At 52.4% G+C, this 25669-nt stretch overlaps 1 protein-coding gene across 1 annotated transcript; it reads right to left on the bottom strand.

Moving 5' to 3' along the window:
• Positions 1-1475: 1475 nt before the first annotated feature.
• Positions 1476-23649, bottom strand: trim105 (tripartite motif containing 105). The gene is made up of 6 exons (XM_038796199.1): positions 23290-23649; positions 13360-13455; positions 9683-9916; positions 7691-7710; positions 5066-5175; positions 1476-2035 (listed from the first exon to the last, which is right to left on the bottom strand). Exons 1-6 carry the CDS (start codon positions 23542-23544, stop codon positions 1491-1493), a joined length of 1260 nt encoding a protein of 419 aa, XP_038652127.1. The 5' UTR covers positions 23545-23649; the 3' UTR covers positions 1476-1490.
• Positions 23650-25669: the final 2020 nt, after the last annotated feature.

The following is a 25669-nucleotide window of genomic DNA, read 5'->3' as shown; positions in this document are numbered from 1 at the left end:
TGGCCTCTTCCTGATTCATTGGTTTGTATGTTCAGAACAAGCTGGAGGAAGAGAACCTCAGCTTTCGACGAGGTATTTTTTCTGGAATCAAGCACCGCGAGTTGAACATCAAATCATAATGCCCCCGCCCATTGTTCTGTATTTTTGTTTTAGGTGGTAGCCGATGATTTTGTTGGCTTTTCCAATTTATACCTCTGCTGGATCCAACTTTGAGAGCCAAGAATGGCACAGGATGAGGCCACTCCACCCATCCAGTCGCAAACCGGTTCAGAACGTGAGAATGTCTGAAAGCAAATCAATTCTCTGCGCAAGAGTTTTCACAATGCAAGCTTTATTTATTATTTTTAATCATTAACACAGCAACATTTCAGTGGCTAGTTTGCATCACAGACCGAAACTAAGCAGGAGGTTCATCAGAACAAAATACGTACAACGTTCTGATTCTGCACCCTGGCCTCACTTCACAATTTACACACCAGGCCCTCGGCCATAAGGATGGAGGTGAAGTCAGGCACAATGCAGGCGTTACAGCGAGTGACGACCAAGCGATTCCAGCAATTTTCCAAAATTACACAGCGCAAACCACATTTTAAAAAGTGAATCGTTTGCTTCAGGATTGATTATTCTACTTGTAAAATCTAAAACCAGGAAAGATTCCACTTACAACTTTTTAAATCAAGAGACATAGGTCATATATACTCCGTCAATAATCAAAGTAAACTAAAAGGAATTACTGTTTATTGTCCAATTGATTATTGGGGTGTGCGAGAGTGGGGCAGGAGGAGAAGGACTTCAACCTAACACACCATGTGGAAAAGGTCGGCAAGAACGAGGGGGGCGGGGGTGAAAGAGACAGGGTAGGAAAGACAATTTGAAAGAGAAACGAAAGAGGGAGAGATTGGAGATTGAAACATCTCCCCATTGCCCCAAAACAGTTTGATTGCAGTCACAAAGAGCCACCTCTCCAAATAGCCAAAATTGTCAATCTAATCTGTTAAATCTAATAGGGATTAATGCCAAAATGGAATTTGGAGGCCGATGTTCTGTGAGCCACCACCAGGTGGCGGCCAGCTCACTATTACATTTCAGACGGTGAACATTGTCACTCTCAAATTTCCCACCCGGATACAAGAGTCTCCCCTCGGCGATTTCTCCAATGTTCAAAGTGATTGTCAGCCTGGTCACAACCTCACCTTGCTCTCACTAACTCAAAGCCAGGTGTGAGGAAATGTGGGAACCAGGAAGAGAGGGAAAGAGGAGTGGAAGAGCCAGGGACAGAGAAATGTACTGAGCGTGACTCTCTCTACCCACCCCAATCGCACCCTCAGGAATAAAGCATTGAGGGAGAGGTGTGGTGGGGAGGGAACGCTGTGGATCTGAAGCCAGCATCTCAGAGAAAATTACTTCACTGTCCACATTCCTGGAATCCCACCTCGCAGATGCTACACTCTTCCCCCACACCTCCCCCCCCCCCCCCCCCCCCCCCCCCACTATGGGTTGATGTGACAGAGTCGCAGAGGTGCAGAGTTGAGCCCCCCCTCGTTGAAGCAAGTGCTGAAGAAGGGGAAGACCCTCTCGGAGAAAGGCTGACGGAACGTCAGGAGGTGAGACATATCCTCAGCATCGTAGAACGAGAGACGACCGTCATCAAAATCCAGGAACAGCCCGATCCTCTTCGGCTTCCTCTGGATGGGCAGGCGTTTCCATGGCAACGTGCCAGCCCAGTACTGGTCGCGGTTCCTCAGGCGCAGGGACCAGTAGCCATTGGAAGGCGCAATCTTGACCACAACCTTGCGGTCAACGGACTCCTTGGCAACACCCAGGTCCCACTTGGTCTTGCCATCTACCTCCACCTCCCAGTAGTGTCTCCCGCTCGTGAAGCCTTGGGAGGCCAGGACGTTGACGCACTTAACGAATCGCTCAGGGTTGTTGGGAACAGGTTGCTGCTCATTGACCTCGGACACACTGGTCAGATCCTCGGAGAGGACCAGGTTAGGATGAGCGGAGTTCGAGTCGAAGGTCAATCGGGCCGGAGCTGAAGGGAAACATATCAGACCATGATCATTTTCAGGTTGACAAACACAACCATTCATTCAGGCTTCAGACACACGGGCAGCACATCCCATTTAACTCGTACAACTTGTATTTATGCTGCATCTTTAATGTAATAAAACATCCCATCCCAAGGAACTTCACAGGAGTGACCATTAAACAATATTTGACACAGATGCTGAAGGAGATATTAACACAGGTGACCTAATGTTTGAACAGAGCACTAAGTTTTTAGCTATGATAAAGTTGGAGAAGGAGACGGGAGAGGTTTAGGGAGGGAATTCCTGAGGCCTGGCCCCAGGCAGCGAATGGTATGATGCAGGAATTAAATTAGGATTGTTCAAGAAGCCAGCACTAGAGAAGCGCAGAGGCCATGGGAGGATTTGAAAACAAGGATGAGAATTTGATGAGAGGCATTGCCAGACCAGGAATTCATAAGACATAGGAGCAGATGTGGGCCATTCGGCCAAATTGAGTCTGCTCCACCATTCAATGAGATTATGACTGATCTGACATAACCCTCAACTCCACTTTTCCGCCTTATTCCCGTAATCCTGGATTCCCCGACAGTGCCGGTCAGCAAACCCAGGGATTAACAGAACTTGGTGCAAGTTAGGATGGAGGCTGCAGAGTTCTCAATGAGCTCAAGGTTACAAGGTCTTGAATCGCAGAATGGTCAAAGCTCACAGAAGGTCATTCCAGGCCATTGAGTGCCTGGAATCTTTATTTTGGGGCAACTCGGGTAATGGCACTTTGTCCGCCTTCCCATCACAGTTCTGCAAACTTTGTCCTCAGATGCTTGTTGCATTCCCTTCTGGAAGCCATGGTCGACCCTACCTCCACTTCCCTCTCGGGCATTCATATCCTAACCGCTCATTGCGATCATTTTTCACCTGTTGCCTTGGTTTCTTTTGCCTTTTGCTTTAAAACTGCCCCCTCTAGTTCTCAACCCTTCCCCCAATGGGAACATTCTCTCCTTATCTACTCTGTCCGGACCCCTCGACCTCGATCAAATCTCCTCTCGACCTTCTCTCCTCTTTCAGCCTCCAGCTTCTCCAAACTAGCCGCCTCACTGAAGTTCCTCATCCCTGGAATATTTCCCAGGATTCCAGGAGTCTTTTTAGCTGCTTTCTCAAACTGCCACCTTTAATCGTTTATGTACATCTAGCTCTCTGCTCCTCAGGGGGTGTAGGGGGAGTGCAGGAGTTTGTCTGCGAGATAGAGGATCGGCCATGATTATAATGAATGGCAGAACAGCCTCAAAGGGCTGATTGGCCTACTCCTGTTTTCAATGTTTCCTGTATCATCTTTAGAGTTGTACTCTCTATTTCATATTGTCTCTCTGCATTCGTCCTATCAAAATGAATCACTTCACACTGAAATTTGTCACGTGCCTGTCCATTCCACCAGCCCGTCGAAGTTCTCTTGAGTTCTATCATTATCCTCCTCCTATTTCATCTGCAAGTGTTGAAGTTGTGGTCTACACAACCAAGTCTAGGTCCAAGTGGTCATTGTCCCTTTTATTCCACGGACTTCAACTTTGCTGATAAGCCAATTATGTGGCACTTTATCAAACGCCTTCCAGAAGTCCATGTACACCACATCGACCACGTTATCCTCATCAATCCTCTACCTTCATCCAAAAACCTCAATCAAACTGGTAAAATATGACTTGCCCGTAACAAATCCGATCACGAATCTGCTTCAAACTTCAGTCGAAGCAACTGGAGCAGTCATCCGGGAATCTGACACAGCGAAACAGCATGTGCCTAATCCATCCTAGACCATGGGCACCCATCCCATAAATGGGGCTTGAATGCCTGTGGAACTGGCTGAAGCAGCACACGCACACACATACATGCATGGGCGCACCCATCACATTCAAGATTCATGACTGGCCGGCAATTTACAGCAATTTGCCAGAAAGCCCATTTCTTGGCACATCAGGAATGGAAACTGCGGGAATGGGAATGGTTTGTGCTTTGGCCTTTCAGCCTAGGGATCTGGTCATTGGAAAACAGAATTAGGGAACGCAGTTCAAGAATAAGAGTTCCCTTTTACAACGGATAGAAGGAGAAATTCTTCTTTCAAAGGGATGAGAATCTGTGGAATTCTCTTTCCCAGTGAGCTGTGAAATTCTCACTGAATTTATTCTAGGCCGAGTTGGACAGATTTCTGATCTGGAATTCAGCTCAGGGGTCAGAGCTGCCATCAGTCTCTATCCGAGGCCTCTTCAACTTGGTTTCCAGTCCCAAACTGCGGCTGAGCACCAAACCATCCACAATGGTTAATGTCCACAATGGTTAAACAGAGGAGACAGGATCTTTATAGTGTAGCAGGCGCTTTACTCTGTATCTAACCCCGTGCTGTTCCTGTCCTGGGAGTGTTTGGTGGGGACAGTGTAGAGGGAGCTTTACTCTGTATCTAACCCCTTGCTGTACCTGTCCTGGGAGTGTTTGATGGGGACAGTGTAGAGGGAGCTTTACTCTGTATCTAACTCCGTGCTGTACCTGTCCTGGGAGTGTTTGATGGGGACAGTGTAGAGGGAGCTTTACTCTGTATCTAACCCCGTGCTGTACCTGTCCTGGGAGTGTTTGATGGGGACAGTGTAGAGGGAGCTTTACTCTGTATCTAACCCCATGCTGTACTGGGAGTGTTTGATGGGGACAGTGTAGAGGGAGCTTTACTCTGTATCTAACCCCGTGCTGTACCTGTCCTGGGAGTGTTTGATGGGGACAGTGTAGAGGGAGCTTTACTCTGTATCTAACCCCATGCTGTACTGGGAGTGTTTGATGGGGACAGTGTAGAGGGAGCTTTACCCTCCATTGCCACTGGGTGTATTCCTGACTGGAAGCATAAAGTCAGGAAACTTATGGTTGGGAATTGAATGGTAAAAAGCTGCATTCAGCAATGCAGAAATCCCTCAACTCAAAGTGCGAGAGTAAGCAAAGAGAAAACGCAAAAAAGACCCGGAGTAAAGAGCTGATGGATTGGCAGAGATGCTGATAGTTACTTGGATCCAGGGCTTTGTACATCTTCCTCCAGATGATGTATTGAAGAGGTCCCGTGTAGCGAGCACTGCGGAGATGGCTGCTGACATCTGGCTCACTCTCAACCTGCACACTGTGGAGAACGGAAGAGAACATCAGTGGTACAGTCGGCCAGCACTGTGGGGTAGAGAGCGTGAAAACAGGGCTGGATAATGAATGAGGCCGCAAGATCCGAGAGAGAGGGGGGAGAAAACGGAATGTGCAAATACTTCCAAAATATCCATCCCTGCAAATAGAATTCAGGCACAGGAAAGAGCAAATAGAGAACATAAAATAAAGAGAGGACAGTAACAGATAGAGGGGGAGGTGGGGGGGGAGTGGAGGTGTCCACAGAGGTGACAGTAAACTGGTACGTGTACCAGTAAGAAAGTAAATCATGCATTATTGCGAGAGCTCGACTCTGACAAAACCACCCTCGGGGAGGGAAGGGGATGGGTCTTTATTAGCTCCAGAACTAATGTGACACACTTTCCAGCATGAAGTAAAACTGAAAGTCCAAATTATTGTAGGGCTTTGGATCTTATTCTGGGCTGCCGATATCTTCTGTGTAGCAACCGCTGTAATTTCACCCGACATTGACGATAAACACTGGAAACAAAGCCCCCCGTCTCGCAACACCGCCTCGCAACAACTGTGAGATAGAGAAAACATCGGAGTGCGGTCCGTCACTGTGGGTGGCAGAGATCGCTCAGAATTTAATCTTCACAATGATACGGCTTCTCCTCGCGCTCTGCAGCTGTGTTTTTCAAACTTTCTTTTTTACTGGCTACCCATTTTGCAAAATAGCTGCCTCTCGCGACCCACGCCACGTTATGGATTCAATAGACAACAGATTCTCCAGTTACTTTTTAACACATCACGTTCATTGTTGGCACTTCTGTATTATCAAATGTAAAAGATTGTAAATGAAAATATATTTTCTATTTTTGTTGTTATTTGGAGAAGTGATAACTGGCAATAAAAATATCTGCACAGATCAGTGAGCAAGACATATGGTCCCAGGCTCCTGAGGTGTTTGAAGGGGGAACGATGAATTTCTTGGAAACACGCCCGGACAGGTGCCGGAATGTGGCGACTAGGGGCTTTCACAGTAACTTCATTGAAGCCTACTCGTGACAATAAGCAATTTTCATTTTTCATACAGCCTTCCGGCCTGAACATCGAATTCAACAACTTCAGATGATCAGCCCCACCTCGACTCATTTGTTTTCATTTCAATTTAACTGTCTTTTACCATTTCTTTCTTTCTTAATATACATTTAATTTCCCCCCCCCCCCAATCTTATCCACCTTTCTCCTCTTTGCTTCCCCCTTCGCCGCTCCCCCACACCTACAGTTCATCCTCTGATGTTAGTTTCCCTGCTGTTTGACCTTTCACATCTTTTGTTCTTTCTGGGGACTGCCATTAGCACTCTTTCCCCATGGCATCTGTGGCCATTAGCACCCGGATTCCCTGGGTTTCTGTGGCTATTGACTCATCTTTCATTCTCACTCCACAGTATAAATATTTCCCACTCTCTCTGTCTGTTAGCTTTGATAAAGAATCATCTGAACTTGAAACGTTAGCTCTTTTCTCTCCCTCCAGATGCTGCCAGGCTTGCTGAGATCTTCCAGCATTTTTCCTTTGGTTTCAGATTCCAGCATCCGCAGTGATTTGCTTTTATCCATTGCTTAAGATCTTGCCTTAATTCTGTTTTAATTAAAGGTAGTTCAAAGCATTGACCACATGAAGGGCAATAAATAAATTATATTGAAAAACCAACAGACCAGCATCTGCTGGGAAAGTGGAAAGAAAGCAAACAGAATAAAAAGTGAGCACAAAGCAAAGATCGTGGTAAACAGGCTGCTGCGCCCAACTCCCTTGAGAATACAGGGAACATTTCATTATGCACAGTGCACGGACACTAGAATAATTTGTTGTGAAATTTTCCATATTTCTTTGACTATATTGATTCGGAGGCAGCTACAAGGTTTTTTTTCAGAAGAGCGAATAGCTCTGAAAAGTTAGCTTGATGGCACAGCAAGAGTTAATGTGGATTGCGAAACAGTACCGCCCACAGTTTGATGTAAAAAGGCACACGCCCTATGAGTAGAGAGAGTTGTGGGCTGGATGGACAGAGAACTGTGTACAAGCAAGCATGGAGTTAACTCCTAACTTGGGCTATACCCTGTAGAAATGAACATTGTTACATGTTATCAATAAACACTTAAAATGTTCAACAGCACATGACTCAGAACCTCTTTGTGAGACCTGCTGGGCATAAAACACTCTAAAAGACAGAACTGCAGGAGGGTTCAGATCTCGAACCTCTTTATGGTGCTGTAGGAGATTAAAGAGATCAGGAGGGACAAGGCCATAGAGGAATTTCAAGACAAGGATTAGAGCTTTTAGATCAAGGTGTCAGCAGATCTGGCACCAGAGTGTTTCTGCGGGCATTGGGTCTGATGTGCGAACGGGGGACTTGATAAGAGGCGGGGGCACAGGCAGGAAGGTTTGGCACAAACGCAATGTTGAGCTCAGTCCAGTCTCCATCGTTAACAGAGAGCATGTTTGATTATATAATGATGTGAACGTGGAGATAACATACCTGCGCGCTAGACCCCGGGTCTGAAACAGAAACACAATGAGGCAGAGTTAGATACATCTCGAAGCTCCAGTGGGCATCATTCCCATCCCTGCTGGGTGCACTGTGCCTCCTAGTAACTGAACGTACTGTCCACCTCCTCCATTAGTCTGGATTCTTGGATCTCCACATGGTTCAGGGTCAAACTAAGCTGAACCCATTCCACCAGTGCTGTGGGTTGTAGTCACAGGGAGACGGTGGTGTAGTGGCATAGTCGCTGGGTTAGTAATCCAGGGGGCCAGGCTCATGCTATAGGTACATGCTTTCAAATCCCATCATGGTGGAATTGAAATTCAATTCATAAAGTCTGGAATTAAAAGCTAGCCTTAGTAATGTTGACCGTGAAACCGTTGTCGGAAAAACCCATCTGGTTCACTGAGGAAATCTGCTGTCCTCACCCGGCCTGGTCTCCGTGTGACCCACAACAATGTGGTTACTGCTTAACAGCACTCGGGAAGCCACCCAGTTCAAGGGCAATTAAGGGTGGGCAACAAATGCTGGCCTTGCCAGTGATGCCCATCCTGTCAATTAAAAAAAAAAGTCTTACCGCACAGAAATAGGCCATTCAGCCCAACTGGCCTGTGCCAGCATTTACCCTTTATTAGTCTCCTTCCACTTTATCAACATATTCTAGTCCTCTCTTGTTACCCTGACCTAACTTCACCTTAAACACATTATTGATTAATACAAAACTAATCCCAGAGGGCCACACTCGCCCAAGTCAGAATGTCATGGGTTTGAGCGTGTAATCCCGACAGACACTGAGGGAGCTCTGTACTGCCCGAGGAGTAACCTTCTGAGGAAGGGGATAGATCCTATGGACCCTATTTAAAAAACGAGTAGAGAGTGCTCCCCAAATAATTAAACCTGAAACTCTGCTTTACCCTTCAAATCAGAGTCACTAAAAAGCCACACTATCTGGCGATTGTCACCTTGCAGTTTGTGGGAGCTTGCTGTGCATAAATTGGCTGCCACATTTCTACAGCTCAGCACTTCAACCACAAAAAACGGCTTTTGGGGCACCCAGAGTTAACCCAGTTCTTTAGTCAGATGATTGCTGGCGAATTATTCTTGCCAAGAGTTAGGTCAGTGGTTTCGAAATAGCGGAAGTGAGAGAAACCAGTCGCGGGTTTGTCTCTGTGTTCGCCAACCTCAAACATCTGGCATACACATGGAACGAGTTACAGACAAGCAGAGACCAAACAGGTCAGCACTCCCAGCACGGGGGACGCTGGACTTTCACCTTCATTAAAACAAGAGTGGAGAGCACTCAGTGCGTTGAACTGGAGTACAGTCAGCCAATTCTACAGCGCAGTCGGAGGCCATTTGGCCCACTGTGTCTGTGATGGTTCTAGTCCCACACATCGTGCTCTACCCCCACTGAACATTTCCACCTCAAGTATTTACCCAGTTCCTGTCAGAAAGTTATTAGCCAACCTTTCAGACAGAGCGCAAGTCACTGCATTAAAAAAAGTCTCCTCATCTATAATAATAATAATCGCTTATTGTCACGAGTAGGCTTCAAATGAAGTTACTGTGAAAAGCCCCCAGTCGCCACATTCCGGCGCCTGTTTTGGGAAGGCTGGTACGGGAATTGAACCCGCGCTGCTGGAATGTTCTGCATTACAAGCCAGCTGTTTAGCCCAATGTGCTAAACCCCCTAATGACTCTTCATCTTGAATCTGTGTCTTGATAACTGGTTCACCATCTCTCTCAGGGAACGGAGCCTCGCCAATCACATTTAGAAAACTTTGACCTGATTGTTAAAGATTTTTGGTTTCGGCAATGAGTCCGTGGTAAGAGTCTCTGGACTCTCCACCCGCTGAGGTGTTTGTAAGTCGGAATGGTTCAACCCTCCCCAGTTTACCCCGAGCCCGCCGGGAAGGGGGGTGGGGGGGGGGGACATCATACTCGTCACTCACACTCCCTCCCCCTTACTCCCAGCCCAGTTGTTACCTCAATCAGCACCGTACTCTTCAGCTGTTCCAGGCAGCTCTGGGTGCTGATGACCAGCTGCTCCAGCTCCTCCAGCCCCGCGTTCAGCTGCTGGACGTGCCTCTCCAGCTTGTCCAGAGCCGAGGCCTCATCCCGCTGTAGCTCTGTCACCAGGCTGCTCGCTTCCTTCCACAGGATCTGGTGCATCTTCTCAAAGTCACTCCTCACCTTCTGCTGGAGTTCGGCAGCGTCTCTCTGTGAAGAGTAAACCCCCATTCTCAAAACGTTCCCAAACCTCTTGTCGGGAAAACCAGAACCGGCTCACAGAACCATGATTCACAGCAGGAGCCAACCGGCCAATCGTGCCCATTCCGGACCTTTCAAACTACTTTACTCCCAAACCCAAGTGCTCTTTTGAAATAACCCTGCAATCTTTTCTTCTCCAATTATTCATCAGATTCCGTTTATTCTCAGCTGATTTCCACCCCCCTCCCCCCAACCCCCAGACTCAGGAGAATCCCCCTCCCCCCAACCCCCAGACTCAGGATAATCCCCCTCCCCCCCCCCCCCCCAGACTCAGGATAATCCCCCTCCCCCCAACCCCCAGACTCAGGATAATCCCCCTCCCCCCAACCCCCAGACTCAGGATAATCCCCCTCCCCCCAACCCCCAGACTCAGGAGAATTCCCCTCCCCCCCACAACCCCCAGACTCAGGAGAATTCCCCTCCCCCCCCACAACCCCCAGGCTCAGGAGAATTCCCCTCCCCCCCACAACCCCCAGACTCAGGAGAATTCCCCTCCCCCCCCAGACTCAGGATAATCCCCCTCCCCCCAGACTCAGGATAATCCCCCTCCCCCCCACAACCCCCAGACTCAGGAGAATCCCCCTCCCCCCAACCCCCAGACTCAGGAGAATCCCCCTCCCCCCACCACCCCCAGACTCAGGAGAATTCCCCCCCCCCCCCAACCTCAGGAGAATTCCCCTCCCCCCCCACAACCCCCAGACTCAGGAGAATTCCCCTCCCCCCCACAACCCCCAGACTCAGGATAATCCCCCTCCCCCCAACCCCCAGACTCAGGATAATCCCCCTCCCCCCAACCCCCAGACTCAGGAGAATTCCCGCCCTCCCCCCCACCACCCCCAGACTCAGGTTAATCCCCCTCCCCCCCCAGACTCAGGATAATCCCCCTCCCTCCAACCCCCAGACTCAGGAGAATTCCCCCCCTCCCCCCCACCACCCCCAGACTCAGGATAATCCCCCTCCCCCCCTAGACTCAGGATAATCCCCCTCCCCCCCCAGACTCAGGATAATTCCCCCCCTCCCCCCCACCACCCCCAGACTCAGGATAATCCCCCTCCCCCCTAGACTCAGGATAATCCCCCTCCCCCCCCCAGACTCAGGATAATTCCCCTCACCCCAACCCCGAGACTCAGGATAATCCCCCTCCCCCCCACAACCCCCAGACTCAGGATAATCCCCCTCACCCCAACCCCCAGACTCAGGATAATCCCCCTCCCCCCAACCCCCAGACTCAGGATAATCCCCCTCCCCTCACAACCCCAGACTCAGGATAATCCCCCTCCCCCCCTCGACTCAGGATAATCCCCCTCCCCCCCCCAGACTCAGGATAATCCCCCTCCCCCCCCACAACCCCCAGACTCAGGATAACCCCCACCCACATCACAATCAGCTCATTCCAGGATTTAAAGGGTCACCACAATAAATCCCAGTTTTATGGTGCTAAAAAATAGGGGAAGACCAGAAGGCAGAGCAAGGTTATAATAATCTTTATTGTCAGAAGTAGGCTTCCATTAACACTGCAATGAAGTTACTGTGAAAAGCCCCTAGTCACCACATTCCGGCGCCTGTTCGGGTACACAGAGGGAGAATTCAGCATGCCCAATTCACCTAACAGCACGACTTTCGGGACTTGTGGGAAGAGACCGGAGCACCCGGAGGAAACCCACGCAGACACGGGGAGAACGTGCAGACTCCACACAGACAGTGACCCAAGCGGGAATTGAACCCAGGACCCTGGAGCTGCGAAGCAACAGTGCTAACCACTGTGCTACCGTGCTGCCCAGAGAGAAGGTCAGGCTTAGGTTAGTGGGCAGGAGATATTAAACGATAAATATGCAATAAGACAAAAGGAGTGATACTGATCGTATTAAAGATTAAAGCTTTGGTCCAGAGTAGGTGTGAATAGCAGATTAAAGGTCAGCACTGCCGGAAAGCAAAATCTGAGAACGGGGGATGGAGATGGGGGGGGGGGGGGGGGGGGGGGGGGGATTCAAACTGGAGGAGAGAGTTCATGGTCTGAAGTTATTGAATTTTGAGTTCAGAAAGCTATAAAGTTCCTTATCGGAAGAGGAGGTGTTGCTCCTCCAGCTGTTGTTGGGCTTCACTGCAGCATTGCAGCAGGCCAAGGACAGGAATGTGACCATGAGAGCAAGGTGGTGAATTAAAATGGTGAGCTGCCGGAAGGTTGGGGACGGGAGATCCTTTCAGACTCAACGGAGGTGCTCCGCAAAGCCACTCTGTGTTTGGCCTCCCCAATGCTGAGGAGACCTCATTGGGAGCAGCGAATACTGCCTGAAGAGATGGTGCTTCATCTGGGAGGGGTACTTAGGGTCTTGGGCAGAGAGGAGGGAGGAGACAAAGGGACAGGAGCTATACCTCCTGGGATTGCATGGGAAGGTGCCGTGGGAAGGAGATGTCAGTGGTGATAGAGGAGTGGATCAGGGTATCACAGAGGCAATGGAAGATGTCTGGTAGTGGCATCATGCTGGAGTTGGCAGAGGATGTTGCTTCAAATACAGAGGCTGGTGGGGTGCAAAGTGAGGATAAGTATGACGTTATCAGGGCGCTGGGAGGGAGGGGAAGGGGTGAGAGCTGAAGTGCAGGAAGTGGGCCAGACACGTTTGAGGTGCCGGTCAACCAAAGTAGGGGGGGGGGGGTGGAGGCACAAGTTCAGCCAGGCAGAAGAAAGTGGTGGTAAATGGGGGTTGGTCAGGCCTCTGCTCAACGGAGAAGCAGAGAGCCCTCCGGCCCTTCTGGTGGGGATGGAAATATAGAGGGATTGGACATCCATAGTGAAGAGGAGGCGGTTAAGGCCAGGAAATTGGGAATTGTAGATATGACAGAGGGCTGAGGAATGGCCGAATGTAGGTTGGAGGGGGCAGGACAAGGGGAGAGAAAATAAAGTCAAGATAGGAAGACGCGAGTTCAGTGGGGCAGGAACAGGCTGTTACCATGGGTCTATCAGGACAGTCCTGTTTGTAGATTTTGGGAAGGAGGTAGAAGTGGGCTGTCCAGGCTTGGGGAACTTCGAGGTTGGATACTGTGGAGGGAAGATCTCCAGAGATGATGAAGTCAGTGACCGCCCTGGAAACAATGACGCGATTTTTGCTGATGGGGTCATGGTCCGGGGAGAGGTGGAGGGAGTGTCTGAGAGTTGGCGCACAGCCTCTGTGAGGTGGATGTCAGTATGCCGGACAACAACAGCGCCACCCATGTGGGCAGATTTGGTAAAGTCAGCGATGGACCCGAGAGAACAAAGTGCAGCTGGTTCAGGGGGAGACAGGGCTGCAGCGGAGGAGAGGAGCAGAGAAATTAAGGCGGCCAAAGTCACGTTGACAATCCTCAATGAAAAGATCAAGAGCCGGCAAGGGACGCACAATCCAGTCCAAACGTACCTTGATTCCCACAATCTTTTCCTCATTCCGCTTCTTCACCTTCACAAAGTTATCTATTTGGTCCCGGTGACATTTCATGATGTCAGTCAGTTGTTTCTGAAAGATAACATCGGGACGCACAGGTTCAGTAAAGAAGATTCCGGAAAGAACATTCTGGTCCTACTCAAGGGAGATCAATAGGTTTCAATATCTATTGGTGCTCAAGTATGTCGGTGCCGGGGGTGGGGACTCTCGGATAAGATGGGGTAGTTTCCAGCTTTGTGGGCGGGGCCAGGGTCCGGCATGATACCTTTCCAAATCCCAGCAAAACATCCTGGGTTCCTCAGAGTGTACCTTGGGTTTAAAATTCCACAATCCTTTACGATAGGTCCGACGATCCGGAGACACCAGTTCAAATCCTGCCACGGAATCAGGGGAAACTTTAAAATTCAATTATTAAATCAAGGGTAAAGAGTTATTCTCAGGGTGATTGTGAAATGCTGGCTCGCAGCCCCACACTAATGTCTTTAGCTCTTCGCTGCCATTTGAAGTAGGCAATCAAAGCCATTCCTGGTGGTTCAAGATGGTTCACCAACAACCTTTTGTGGGAGGGGTGGGCAGCAATGCCAACCTTGCCAGCAACTCCCACATTCTCAGACTAAACAAAAGACCCCAGTACGTCTGACGATGATAATGCCAACAATTCGCATTCATTAAATATTTGTAGGGGGAAGATGGTGGCATTACCACTGGACTAGCAATCAAAAGACCTAAGTCAATGCATTAGGGCATGGGTTCAAATCCCATCATGCCAGCTTCAATGTAAAGCTTGTATCACTAATGGTGACCATAAAACTAACATCGATTGTTGTAAAAGCCCAACTGGTTCATAACGTCCTTCAGGGAAGGCAATCTGCCGTCCTTACCCGGCCTGGTCTACATGCGAGTCCAGACCCACAGCAATGTGGCTGACTCTTAAATGCTCCTCGGAAATAGCCCAACAGGCCACTCAGCTCGAGGGCAACAATGCTGGCTTTGCCAGTGACGCCCACATCTCAAAGAATAAGTAGGATTTATGTGGCATCCTTAAGTTAATGATATGTCTAAAGGCAACGCAAAGGGAGTGTTATCAAATGCAATTTGACCCAGAGTGAAGCAATGAGCTATGCGTTCAAGTGACCAAACTTGGTCAAGGAAGAGTTGGAGCATCTCAAAAAGGAGGGAATGTTGGGAAAGGAATTCCAGAACTTGGGCCAGAACTGAAGGCAGGACCACCAAGAGATTAACATAGGTGATGTTCTAGAGGCCAGGATTGGAGAAACTCAGGAGCTGAAGGAGATCTGAGGGAGGGAAGAGGCAGGAGGCAATGGAAGGAGTTGAACACGAGGGTGGGAATTTTAAAATCAAGGCTTTGCCAGAGATGGAGGCAGTGAGCGTTGGCGGTAATGGGTGAATGGGACATGGTGCAGGTCGGTTCACAGGACGGAGATCCTTCTGCACCTTCAAATTGGCTTCACCTCCCACTTGTCGCTTTCAAGATGTTCAAACATCCCCCAGTTCCCGATCTACATTTTCTCTAACCAGCTGTGCAGATTGATTGGCACCACCCCAGGTCAATGCCAAATTCCGGGCGGTTTTACTTCATGCAAGACTTGGACTGGGAGGAGGTTCTCCCACGTCATTTCAGTTCCTCTGTCTCAGATGTTGCAATCGGCTTGGAAGACAGCTGACTGAAAGTGGTGGAACTGAGGCAAGCGGATCTGCCGGAAGCCAAACGTGACACGGCGTCCCAGGCATAGCTGGAGATGAACAACAACCCTGTTCTGGGTATTGGTGGCCATATCGTCCTTCCTCCACCCTGTCGTGGGTAGTCCATGTAGCGTAGGTACACCCAGGGGCTGATAGGAAGGGATCTCCAGGATTTTGACAGGGAAGGAATGGCGACATATTTGCAGGTCAGGATGGTGTGCGACTTGGAGAGGAACTTGCTGGTGGTGGTGTCCACAAGAACACATGTCCTTTGCTTTTCTAGTTAATTGTTTTGGAAGGTTCTGCTCATGACATGCTCACCTGCACTCCCATTGAACCACGTTTCATAAAATCATAGAATTTACAGTGCAGAAGGAGGCCATTCAGCCCATCGAGTCTGCACCGGCTCTTGGAAAGAGCACCCTACCCAAGGTCAACAACTCCACCCTGTCCCCATAACCCAGTAACCCCACCCAACACTAAGGGCAATTTTGGACACTAAGGGCAATTTATCATGGCCAATCCACCTAACCTGCACATCTTTGGACTGTGGGAGGAAACCGGAGCACTCGGAGGAAACCCACGCACACACGGGGAGGATGTGCAGACTCCGCACAGACAGTGACCCAAGCCAAAATCGAACCTGGGACCCTGGAGCTGTGAAGTGATTGTGCTATCCACAATGCTACCATGCTGCCCGTTTCATTCCCGGATTCAACAGAATGGTAGAGTGGGGGATATGTTGGGCAGTGCCCACCATGATGGTGGGCATCCTCCAGATGAAGACCAGACTTTGTTTCTGCAAGGATTGTGGGGTGGTCACTCCCACCAATGCTAAAGTCATGGACAGACGTGTCAATGACAGGGCTGATCGGTGATGAAGAGGCCCAGTAGGTTTGACCCTCTTTTGGCTCTACCTGCTGCAGGCCCAGTCTGGGTACTATATTCTTCCGCACTTGGTCAGCACGGTCAGTAATGGTGCCACTCTTGGTGATGGACACTGAAGTCACCCCAACCAGAATGCCTTCTATGTTCCTGTCCCCACCTCAGTGCCTCTTCCAGTTGGTGTTTGACATAGAGGAGCACCGATTCATTAGCTGAAGTAAGGTAGTGTGGTGGGGGGGCGGGGGTGGTGTAAATCAGCAGGAAGATTCCTTCTCCATGTTTAAGCTGATGCCGTGAGACTTCATGGGGTTGGAGTCAATGTTGAGGACTCTCTGAGGCACTCACTCCCATCACTGTGTCATCTCCTCTGGTGGGATTGCTCTGCCTATGCGACACGGCGTAACCATGGGTGATAATGGAGGAGTCTGGGGTGCTGGTTGAAAGGTTAGAATTCATGGGCAGCACGGTGGCACAGTGGGTCACACTTTTGCCTCACGGCGCCAAGGTCCCAGGTTCGATCCCGGCCTTGGGTCACTGTCCATGCGGAGTTTTCACATTCTCCCCATGTCTGCGTGGGTTTCGTCCCCACAACCCAAAGATACGGGCAGCACGGTAGCATGGTGGTTAGCATAAATGCTTCACAGCTCCAGGGTCCCAGGTTCGATTCCCGGCTGGGTCACTGTCTGTGCGGAGTCTGCACGTCCTCCCCGTGTGTGCGTGGGTTTCCTCCGGGTGCTCCAGTTTCTTCCCACAGTCCAAAGATGTGCGGGTTAGGTAGATTGGCCATGATAAATTGCCCGTAGTGTCCTAAAAAAAGTAAGGTTAAGGGGGGGTTGTTGGGTTACGGGTACAGGGTGGATATGTGGGTTTGAGTAGGGTGATCATTGCTCGGCACAACATCGAGGGCCGAAGGGTCTGTTCTGTGCTGTACTGTTCTATGTTCTATGTGCAGGTTAGGTGGATTGGCCATGCTAAATTGCCCCTTAATTGGAAAAAGATAATTGGGTACTCTAAATTTATTTTAAAAAAACAAAGGTTAGAATTCTATGAGTATTGTTAGAACTGCTGAAAGACAGAACGGTCTTTGTAGACTTTCAGTTAGGGAGCGTAAAAAGTCTTACAACACCAGGTTAAAGTCCAACAGGCTTATCTGAAGTTACAAACTTTTGGTGCGCTGCTCCTTCCTCAGATGAAGTGGAGGCAGGTTCACAAACACAGCATATATATGGATGTGTAGATGCCAGTGTTGGACTGGGGTGGGCACAGTAAGAAACCTTACAACACCAGGTTAAAGCCCAACTGGTTTGTTTGGAATCACTAGCTTTCGGAGCGCAGCTCCCTCATTCACCTGAGGAAGGAGCAGTGCTCCGAAAGCGAGTGATTCCAAACAAACCTGTTGGACTTTAACCTGGTGTAAGCATACATATAGGCACAGACACTATTGCAAGATAAATTTCATTTAGGGAGACAGCAAGAGGCAGCGGTTGTACAATTCAACTAATAACCTTCTTGCAGCCTGCGCAAATTAAAAATCAGGGTCGGCCAGTCCCCAATTAATACCCACCAGGACTGTAATTAACACCCAACCGATCTACAATTGACAAGAATGATTGTGTCAGTCTCCTGGCCTGGTGAATAAAGATGATGTTTAGCACAAGTCCCCTTGGTAGTGAGGCGGACCGACTGAGCTGGGGGTACGGTTGTCATTTCCGATGCCCAGGTCAATACCAGTTTGACATTACGGGTTTATTACAGATTTCCAAAACGGTTTTCCACCAGTGAACATCTTGCTCGACCATTTCTGAGGGGCCGGTAGGAGTCAACCACATTGCTGGGGGTCTAGAATCACATGTAGGCCAGACCGGGTAAGGACGGCAGATTTCCTGGCCCCGGACGAGTTTTCACAACAATCGATGAAGTGCCATGGTCGCCATTACTGAGGATGGCTTTCAATTCCAAATTTTTATTTCTTGAATTTAAATTCCACCAGTTGCCAAGTTGGGATTTGAACCCGTGTTCTCAGAGTGTGCACGAGCCAGGATTGCCCGTCCAGTGCAATCATCGCTACACTGCCCTGTCCCCGCAAAGCATCCTTAAAAACTCTCGGATGGTAAATTTCTGATACCCCAGAAACCATCTTTGTTGCCCTAACAATGCAGAACAGCCATGATGAAATGGAGTAATGCAACTGAGTGAAAGGGCTGAATGGCCTCCTGTGTGTAGGGGGAAGGGGGGGGGGGGGGGGGGGGGGGGGGGGATGCCCCCGTGCAGCTTAAACACTGGGATAGGTGTACTCTGCCAAATGGCCCATTTATGGCTCGGGTTGCATGTCTCGGGTTAAAAGAAAATTATTCTTCACTCAATGCTGTAAATCTTTGGCTTTCTCTCCCTCAGCAGACTGGACAATCAGTCATTGCGTATATCCGAGATGGAGTCCAATAGATTACTGGACACTGAGAGAATATGGGGATAGTGTGGGAAAGTTAACATAGCGGATCAGCCACACCTTACTGAAAGACAGAAAAGGCCTGAGGGATTGGGACCTGCGCCAATTCCCATTCATGCTTCTTTCTCTGCCTCACACACAAGGAGTTAACATCGGGTCAGTGTTGATATATTTGCTTATTTCACAATTCAATGGGGACTGGGTCACCTGACAAGCTGCAGACAGACACCGTTAAACAACAATGGAAATTAGTCAGCCCAGTACCGATCATACTGAGAACAACAGCTACCAGCAAACTCTCTGGCCCCAGGCAGCGCGCTCTCTGGCCCACACACTGCCCCAGGCAGCTCGCTCTCTGGCCAAAACGCAGCCCCAGGCAGCTCGCTCTCTGGCCAAAACGCAGCCCCAGGCAGCTCGCTCTCTGGCCCACACACGGCCCCAGGCAGCGCGCTCTCTGGCCCACACACGGCCCCAGGCAGCGAGCTCTCTGGCCCACACACGGCCCCAGGCAGCACACTCTCTGGCCAAAACGCAGCACCAGGCAGCTCGCTCTCTGGCCAAAACGCAGCCCCAGGCAGCGCGCTCTCTGGCCCACACACGGCCCCAGGCAGCGCGCTCTCTGGCCCACACACGGCCCCAGGCAGCGAGCTCTCTGGCCAAAACGCAGCCCCAGGCAGCGCGCTCTCTGGCCAAAATGCAGCCCCAGGCAGCTCGCTCTCTGGCCAAAACGCAGCCCCAGGCAGCGCGCTCTCTGGCCCACACACGGCCCCAGGCAGCGCGCTCTCTGGCCAAAACGCAGCCCCAGGCAGCGCGCTCTCTGGCCCACACACGGCCCCAGGCAGCGAGCTCTCTGGCCCACACGCGGCTCCAGGCAACGAGCTCTCTGGCCCGCACACGGCCCAGGGAGCAAGCTCTCTGGCCCATACACGGCCCCAGGCAGCGAGCTCTCTGGCCCATACACGGCCCCAGGCAGCAAGCTCCGTGGCCCATACGCGGCACCAGGCAGCGAGCTCTCTGGCCCACACGCGGCCCCAGGCAGCGCGCTCTCTGGCCAAAACGCAGCCCCAGGCAGCGCGCTCTCTGGCCAAAACACAGCCCCAGGCAGCGCACTCTCTGGCCCACACACGGCCCCAGGCAGCGAGCTCTCTGGCCCACACGCGGCCCCAGGCAGCGAGCTCCCTGGCCCACACGCGGCCCCAGGCAGCGAGCTCCCTGGCCCACACGCGGCGCCAGGCAGCCCGCTCTCTGGCCCACACGCGGCCCCAGGCAGCGAGCTCTCTGGCCCACACGAGGCCCCAGGCAGCGAGCTCTCTGGCCCACACACGGCCCCAGGCAGCGAGCTCTCTGGCCCACACGCGGCCCCAGGCAGCGAGCTCTCTGGCCCACACACGGACCCAGGCAGCGAGCTCTCTGGCCCACACACGGACCCAGGCAGCGAGCTCTCTGGCCCACACACGGACCCAGGCAGCGAGCTCTCTGGCCCACACACGGACCCAGGCAGCGAGCTCTCTGGCCCACACACGGACCCAGGCAGCGGGCTCTCTGGCCCACACGCGGCCCCAGGCAGCGCGCTCTCTGGCCCACACGCGGCCCCAGGCAGCTCGCTCTGTGGCCCACACACGGACCCAGGCAGCGGGCTCTCTGGCCCGCACATGGCCCCAGGCAGCTCGCTCTCTGGCCCACACACGGACCCAGGCAGCGGGCTCTCTGGCCCGCACACGGCCCCAGGCAGCTCGCTCTCTGGCCCGCACACGGCCTCAGGCAGCAAGCTCCGTGGCCCACACACGGACCCAGGCAGCGAGCTCTCTGGCCCGCACACGGCCCCAGGCAGCTCGCACTCTGGCCCACACGCGGCCCCAGGCAGCTCGCTCTCTGGCCCACACGCGGTCCCAGGCAGCTCGCTCTCTGGCCCACACGCAAGCCCAGACAAGCAAGCAGTGGTTAGCACTGCTGCCTCACAGCACCAGGGACCTGGATTCGATTCCGGCTCCAGATGACTGTGTGGAGTGTGCATTTTCTCCCCGTGTGAGCGTGGGTTTCCTCCGAGTGCTCCGCTTTCCTCTCACAGTCCAAAGATGCGCAGGTTAGGTGGATTGGCCATGTTAAATTGCCCTGAGTGCCCAAAAGGTTTGGTGGGGTTATGAGGAGAGGGCGGGGGTGTGGGCCCAGGTTTGGTGCTCTTTCATAGCCTCGGTGCAGACTCGATGGGCCAAATGTCCTCCTCCTGCACTGTAGGGATTCTATGATAAACACAGCAGCCAATTTGTGCACAGCAAGATCCCATAAGCAGCCCCGTGAAAATCTTTGTTTTAAGTGATGTTGTTTGAGGGATAAATGCTGGCCCAAGCCGCTAAGTGAGGGATACATCACTCACTTGATGCATATCACCTTCTGCTTCCAAATATTGCCATGGGATCTCTCCTATCCACCCAAGGGGGCAGACATGCCTTCAGTTCAACATGGTGCCCCCTCGGTACTACACTGGGAGTGTTAGGCTGGACCTCGTGCTTAACATATCTTATTGTCACAAGTAGGTTTCAATGTGAAAAGCCCCGATTCGCCACATTCCGGCGCCTGTTCGGGGAGGCTGGGACGGGAATTGAACCCGCGCTGCTGCCATTGTTCTGCATTACAAGGCAGCTGTTTAGCCCACTGTGCTAAACCAGCCTCTAGCTGTCTGAAGTGGGACCCGAACCCACAATATTCTGACTCAACACAAAGAAAATCTTTTCCCATTCGCTGATGGTGCAAGGCCAAGTGGAGACAGATGTAAGGTTTTGGCCAAGAGAGGGGGCAAGGGCTGGTGCGGAATGTGAAGTGAGTGGTAATGGCTTGGAACCTCGTTGCCAAGGAGGGCGAGGGAATGGGAAATCTGATGGGCACATTTGTAGGGTAGAGGCAGCAGGGTCAGGGTGACTCCAGGGAGAGCTGACATGGGTCCCAAAAGGGGTGGATAACCTCTTTCTGGTCAAGAACGATATGGACTGGGCCAGATCTTAACATTAAATTTGAGTGAAATGAAATTCAGGGGGTTGGATTCGCTGTTTCTGAAGCTACATGTTGACGCCAGCGGAGGATCTTCGGCGTTTTACGACGGAAAAATCTGCGCCGAATCCTGCAGGCAGGTAGCTGTGCCCGTGTAAAACTCCCGGCTCGCGCGACAATAACAGCTGGAGACTATCCGAGTCTGTGGCCGTGCATGGTGATGACCTGCAGCAGTCCCGCCGTAAAACATGGCTCCGGCCGTGCGGGAATCCGACCTGCCAGATACCGTCCCCCTCGCTACCCCCACACCAGAGCCCCCAGCAGCACGGCTCCTGGCCGACGGTGGCTGTGCCGGACACAGCCCGCTGCCACCAGGCTGGGTTCCTGACCGCTGATGACCACAAGTGAACCCACTCTGTCGGGAGCTCAACCCATCGGCGCCGGTGAATCACGGACGCCCCAGAGAAGAGAGAGTCGGGCCCGCTAATGATATGCCAATGGTGTTTAAACGCCGCGCGGCGAGCGACACGTTTACGCCATTTTTGGCCTTCCCTCCCACCCACACTACCAGGCTGTGAGCATCGCCACTGCCCAGCGAGCCAATGACAGCTGCTGGCTGTCAAAACCCGCGCCGACTGCGATTTTGGCGTTGGAGGCTATTTCCGGCCAATCGCGTTTCGCGATTTCGCCTTCGGCTGCTGGTGAATCCCGCCATGGTCTCCCCCCCTCCCCAATTTCCCCCTCCCCATCCTTTGAGTGGGAGACTAGCTGCAATTGACCATGAGCTGAAACTGACCTTGGGTGCTGGATTTAAGAATGCGCACCCACAAATCACCTGTACCCCCTCCTCCTCCCTCACCCCTGTACCCCGTCCCCTTGTACCCCTCCCCCCTGTACCCCGTCCCCTTGTACCCCTCCCCCCTGTACCCCTTCCCCTTGTACCCCTCCCTCCTGTACCCCGTCCCCCTGTACCCCGTCCCCTTGTACCCCTCCCCCCTGTACCCCTTCCCCCTGTACCCCTCCCTCCTGTACCCCTTCCCCTTGTACCCCTCCCCCTGTACCCCTCCCCCTGTACCCCTCCCCCCTGTACCCCTTCCCCTGTACCCCTTCCCCTTGTACCCCTCCCCCCTGTACCCCTTCCCCTTGTACCCTCCCCCTGTACCCCTCCCCCCTGTACCACTCCCCCCCCGTACCCCTTCCCCTTGTACCCCTCCCCCTGTACCCCTTCCCCTTGTACCCCTCCCCCTGTACCCTCCCCCTTGTACCCCTCCCCCTGTACCCCTTCCCCTTGTACCCCTCCCGTACCCCTTCCCCTTGTACCCCTCCCTGTACCCCTTCCCCTTGTACCCCCCTTGTACCCCTCCCTCCTGTACCCCTTCCCCTTGTACCCCTCCCTCCAGTACCCCTTCCCCTTGTACCCCTCCCTCCAGTACCCCTTCCCCTTGTACCCCTCCCTCCTGTACCCCTTCCACCCCTCCCTCCTGTACCCCTTCCCCTTGTACCCCTCCTTCCTGTACCCCTTCCCCTTGTACCCCTCCCTCCTGTACCCCTTCCCCTTGTACCCCTCCCTCCTGTACCCCTTCCCCTTGTACCCCTCCCTCCTGTACCCCTTCCCCTTGTACCCCTCCCTCCTGTACCCCTTCCCCTTGTACCCCTCCCTCCTGTACCCCTTCCCCTTGTACCCCTCCCTCCTGTACCCCTTCCCCTTGTACCCCTCCCTCCTGTACCCCTTCCCCTTGTACCCCTCCCTCCTGTACCCCTTCCCCTTGTACCCCTCCCCTCCCTGTGCCCCGTACCCCTCTTGTACCCTTCCCCCCCCTGTGCCCCGTACCCCTCTTGTACCCTTCCCCCCTGTACCCCGTACTCCTCCCCCCTGTACCCCTTACCTGCATCTTCAGCCGATAGTCGTGGGCGGTCGCCCCTCTCACCCTGTCCACCACCCCGGCCACCAGGTAATTGGTGCGGAAGGTCTTGGAGCTGAACTGGCGGCGGCATTGCGGGCAGCTGACGGCGGAGCGGGAACCCCGCCAGAAGCGCAGGATGCACTTCTTACAGAAATGGTGCATACATTCCAGCATGACTGGCTCCTGAAACATCTCACAGCAAATACAGCAGGTCAATTCATCCGTCACCCCCTCCATTCCCGTCCCGGGGGCAGCCTCCCAAACTCCACTCCCAAACTTTCCAAAACTTCCCCAGATCTCAGCAACTTTCGGTTTCACCTCTTGCCCCTCCCACCATCCCCTCCACTCACTCACTCCTTCCTTCCCTCCCACCCACACCACCAGGCTGTGAGCATTGCTACTGCCCAGCGAGCCAATGACAGCTGCTGGCTGTCACAGGGGGGTGGGGATGTTTATGTGGCAGCAGCTTAACACTGGAGCCAGGCAGCACTGAGCACAAAGATCAGGGCCAGGCAAATCAGAGCGAGGTTTAAAAACATGAGATATTTTATGATGCGTTATTATTGCTGAATGTAATGTACGGCAGCCGGAACATGTAGATATCAACACAGCAAGGGGACCCTGTAAATACTGACACACTCCCCGGGGACCCCCTGTAAATACTGACACACTCCCCGGGGACCCCCTGTAAATACTGACACACTCCCCGGGGACCCCCTGTAAATACTGACACACTCTCCGGGGACCCCCTGTAAATACTGACACACTCCCCGGGACTCCCTGTAAATACTGACACACTCCCCAGGGACCCCGGGTAAATACTGACACACTCCCCGGGGACCCCCTGTAAATACTGACACACTCCCCGGGACTCCCTGTAAATACTGACACACTCCCCGGGGACTCCCTGTAAATACTGACACACTCCCCGGGGACCCCCTGTAAATACTAACACACTCCCCGGGGACCCCCTGTAAATACTGACACACTCCCCCGGGACTCCCTGTAAATACTGACACACTCCCCGGGGACCCCCTGTAAATACTGACACACTCCCCGGGGACCCCCTGTAAATACTGACACACTCCCCGGGACCCCCTGTAAATACTGACACACTCCCCGGGACACCCTGTAAATACTGACACACTCCCCGGGGACCCCCTGTCAATACTGACACACTCGCCGGGGACTCCCTGTAAATACTGACACACTCCCCGGGACCCCCTGTAAATACTGACACACTCCCCGGGGACCCCCTGTAAATACTGGCACACTCCCATGGGACCCCCTGTAAATACTGACACACTCCCCTGTGACTCCCTATACATACTGACACACTCCCCGGGACCCCCTGTAAATACTGACACACTCCCCTGTGACTCCCTATACATACTGACACACTCCCCGGGACCCCCTGTAAATACTGGCACACTCCCATGGGACCCCCTGTAAATATTAGAACATAGAACATAGAACAGTACAGCACAGAACAGGCCCTTCGGCCCTCAATGTTGTGCCGAGCCATGATCACCCTACTCAAACCCACGTATCCACCCTATACCCGTAACCCAACAACCCCCCCCTTAACCTTACTTTTATTAGGACACTACGGGCAATTTAGCATGGCCAATCCACCTAACCTAAATATTGACACACTCCCCTGTGACTCCCTATAAATACGTACTAACACACTCCCCGGGTCCCCCTGTAAATACTGACACACTCCCCTGGGATTCCCTATAAATACTAACACACTCCCCGGGACTCCCTGTAAATACTGACACACTCCCCCAGGCCCCCCTATGAATACCGAATCCCTGTAAATATTGACACACCCCCAGGGCCCCCCTGTAAATACTGACTCCCTGTAAATACTGACACACTCCCCGGGGACCCCCTGTAAATACTGACACACTCCCTGGGGAACCCCTGTGAATACTGACACACTCCCCAGCGACCCCATGTAACACTGACACAGTCCCTGGGGACCCTGTGTAAATACTGACTCACTCCCCAGAGACCCCTTGTAAATACCGACTCTCTGTAAATACTGAAACACTCCCGGGATCCCCTGTAAATACTGACACACACCCCAGGGACCCCCTGTAAATACTGACACACCCCAGGGACCCCCTGTAAATACTGACAGACTCCCCTGGGCCCCCTGTAAATACTGACACACTCCCCTGGGATTCCCTATAAATACTAACACACTCCCCGGGGACCCCCTGTAAATACTGGCACACTCCCCTGGGACAACCTGTAAATACTGACACACTCCCCTGGGACAACCTGTAAATACTGACACACATCTCTGGGACTCCCTGTAAATACTGACACACTCCCGGGGACCCCCTGTAAA

Source organism: Scyliorhinus canicula, chromosome 4, assembly GCF_902713615.1.
Source record: "Scyliorhinus canicula chromosome 4, sScyCan1.1, whole genome shotgun sequence".
Taxonomy (NCBI): Eukaryota; Metazoa; Chordata; class Chondrichthyes; order Carcharhiniformes; family Scyliorhinidae; genus Scyliorhinus; species Scyliorhinus canicula.
This window is presented reverse-complemented; position numbering and strand designations above follow the sequence as displayed.

Bases quoted from the DNA above. Each gene is read 5' to 3' on its own strand.
- trim105 (XM_038796199.1), bottom strand. From the start codon at position 23,544: ATGGAGGGGGTGACGGATGAATTGACCTGCTGTATTTGCTGTGAGATG. The intron at 9,917-13,359 runs GTACGTTTGGAC...TACTCTTCACAG, and splicing joins AAAAGATTGTGGGAATCAAG to AGAGACGCTGCCGAACTCCA. The intron at 7,711-9,682 runs GTAACAACTGGG...TTTCTGTTTCAG, and splicing joins AGAGTACGGTGCTGATTGAG to ACCCGGGGTCTAGCGCGCAG.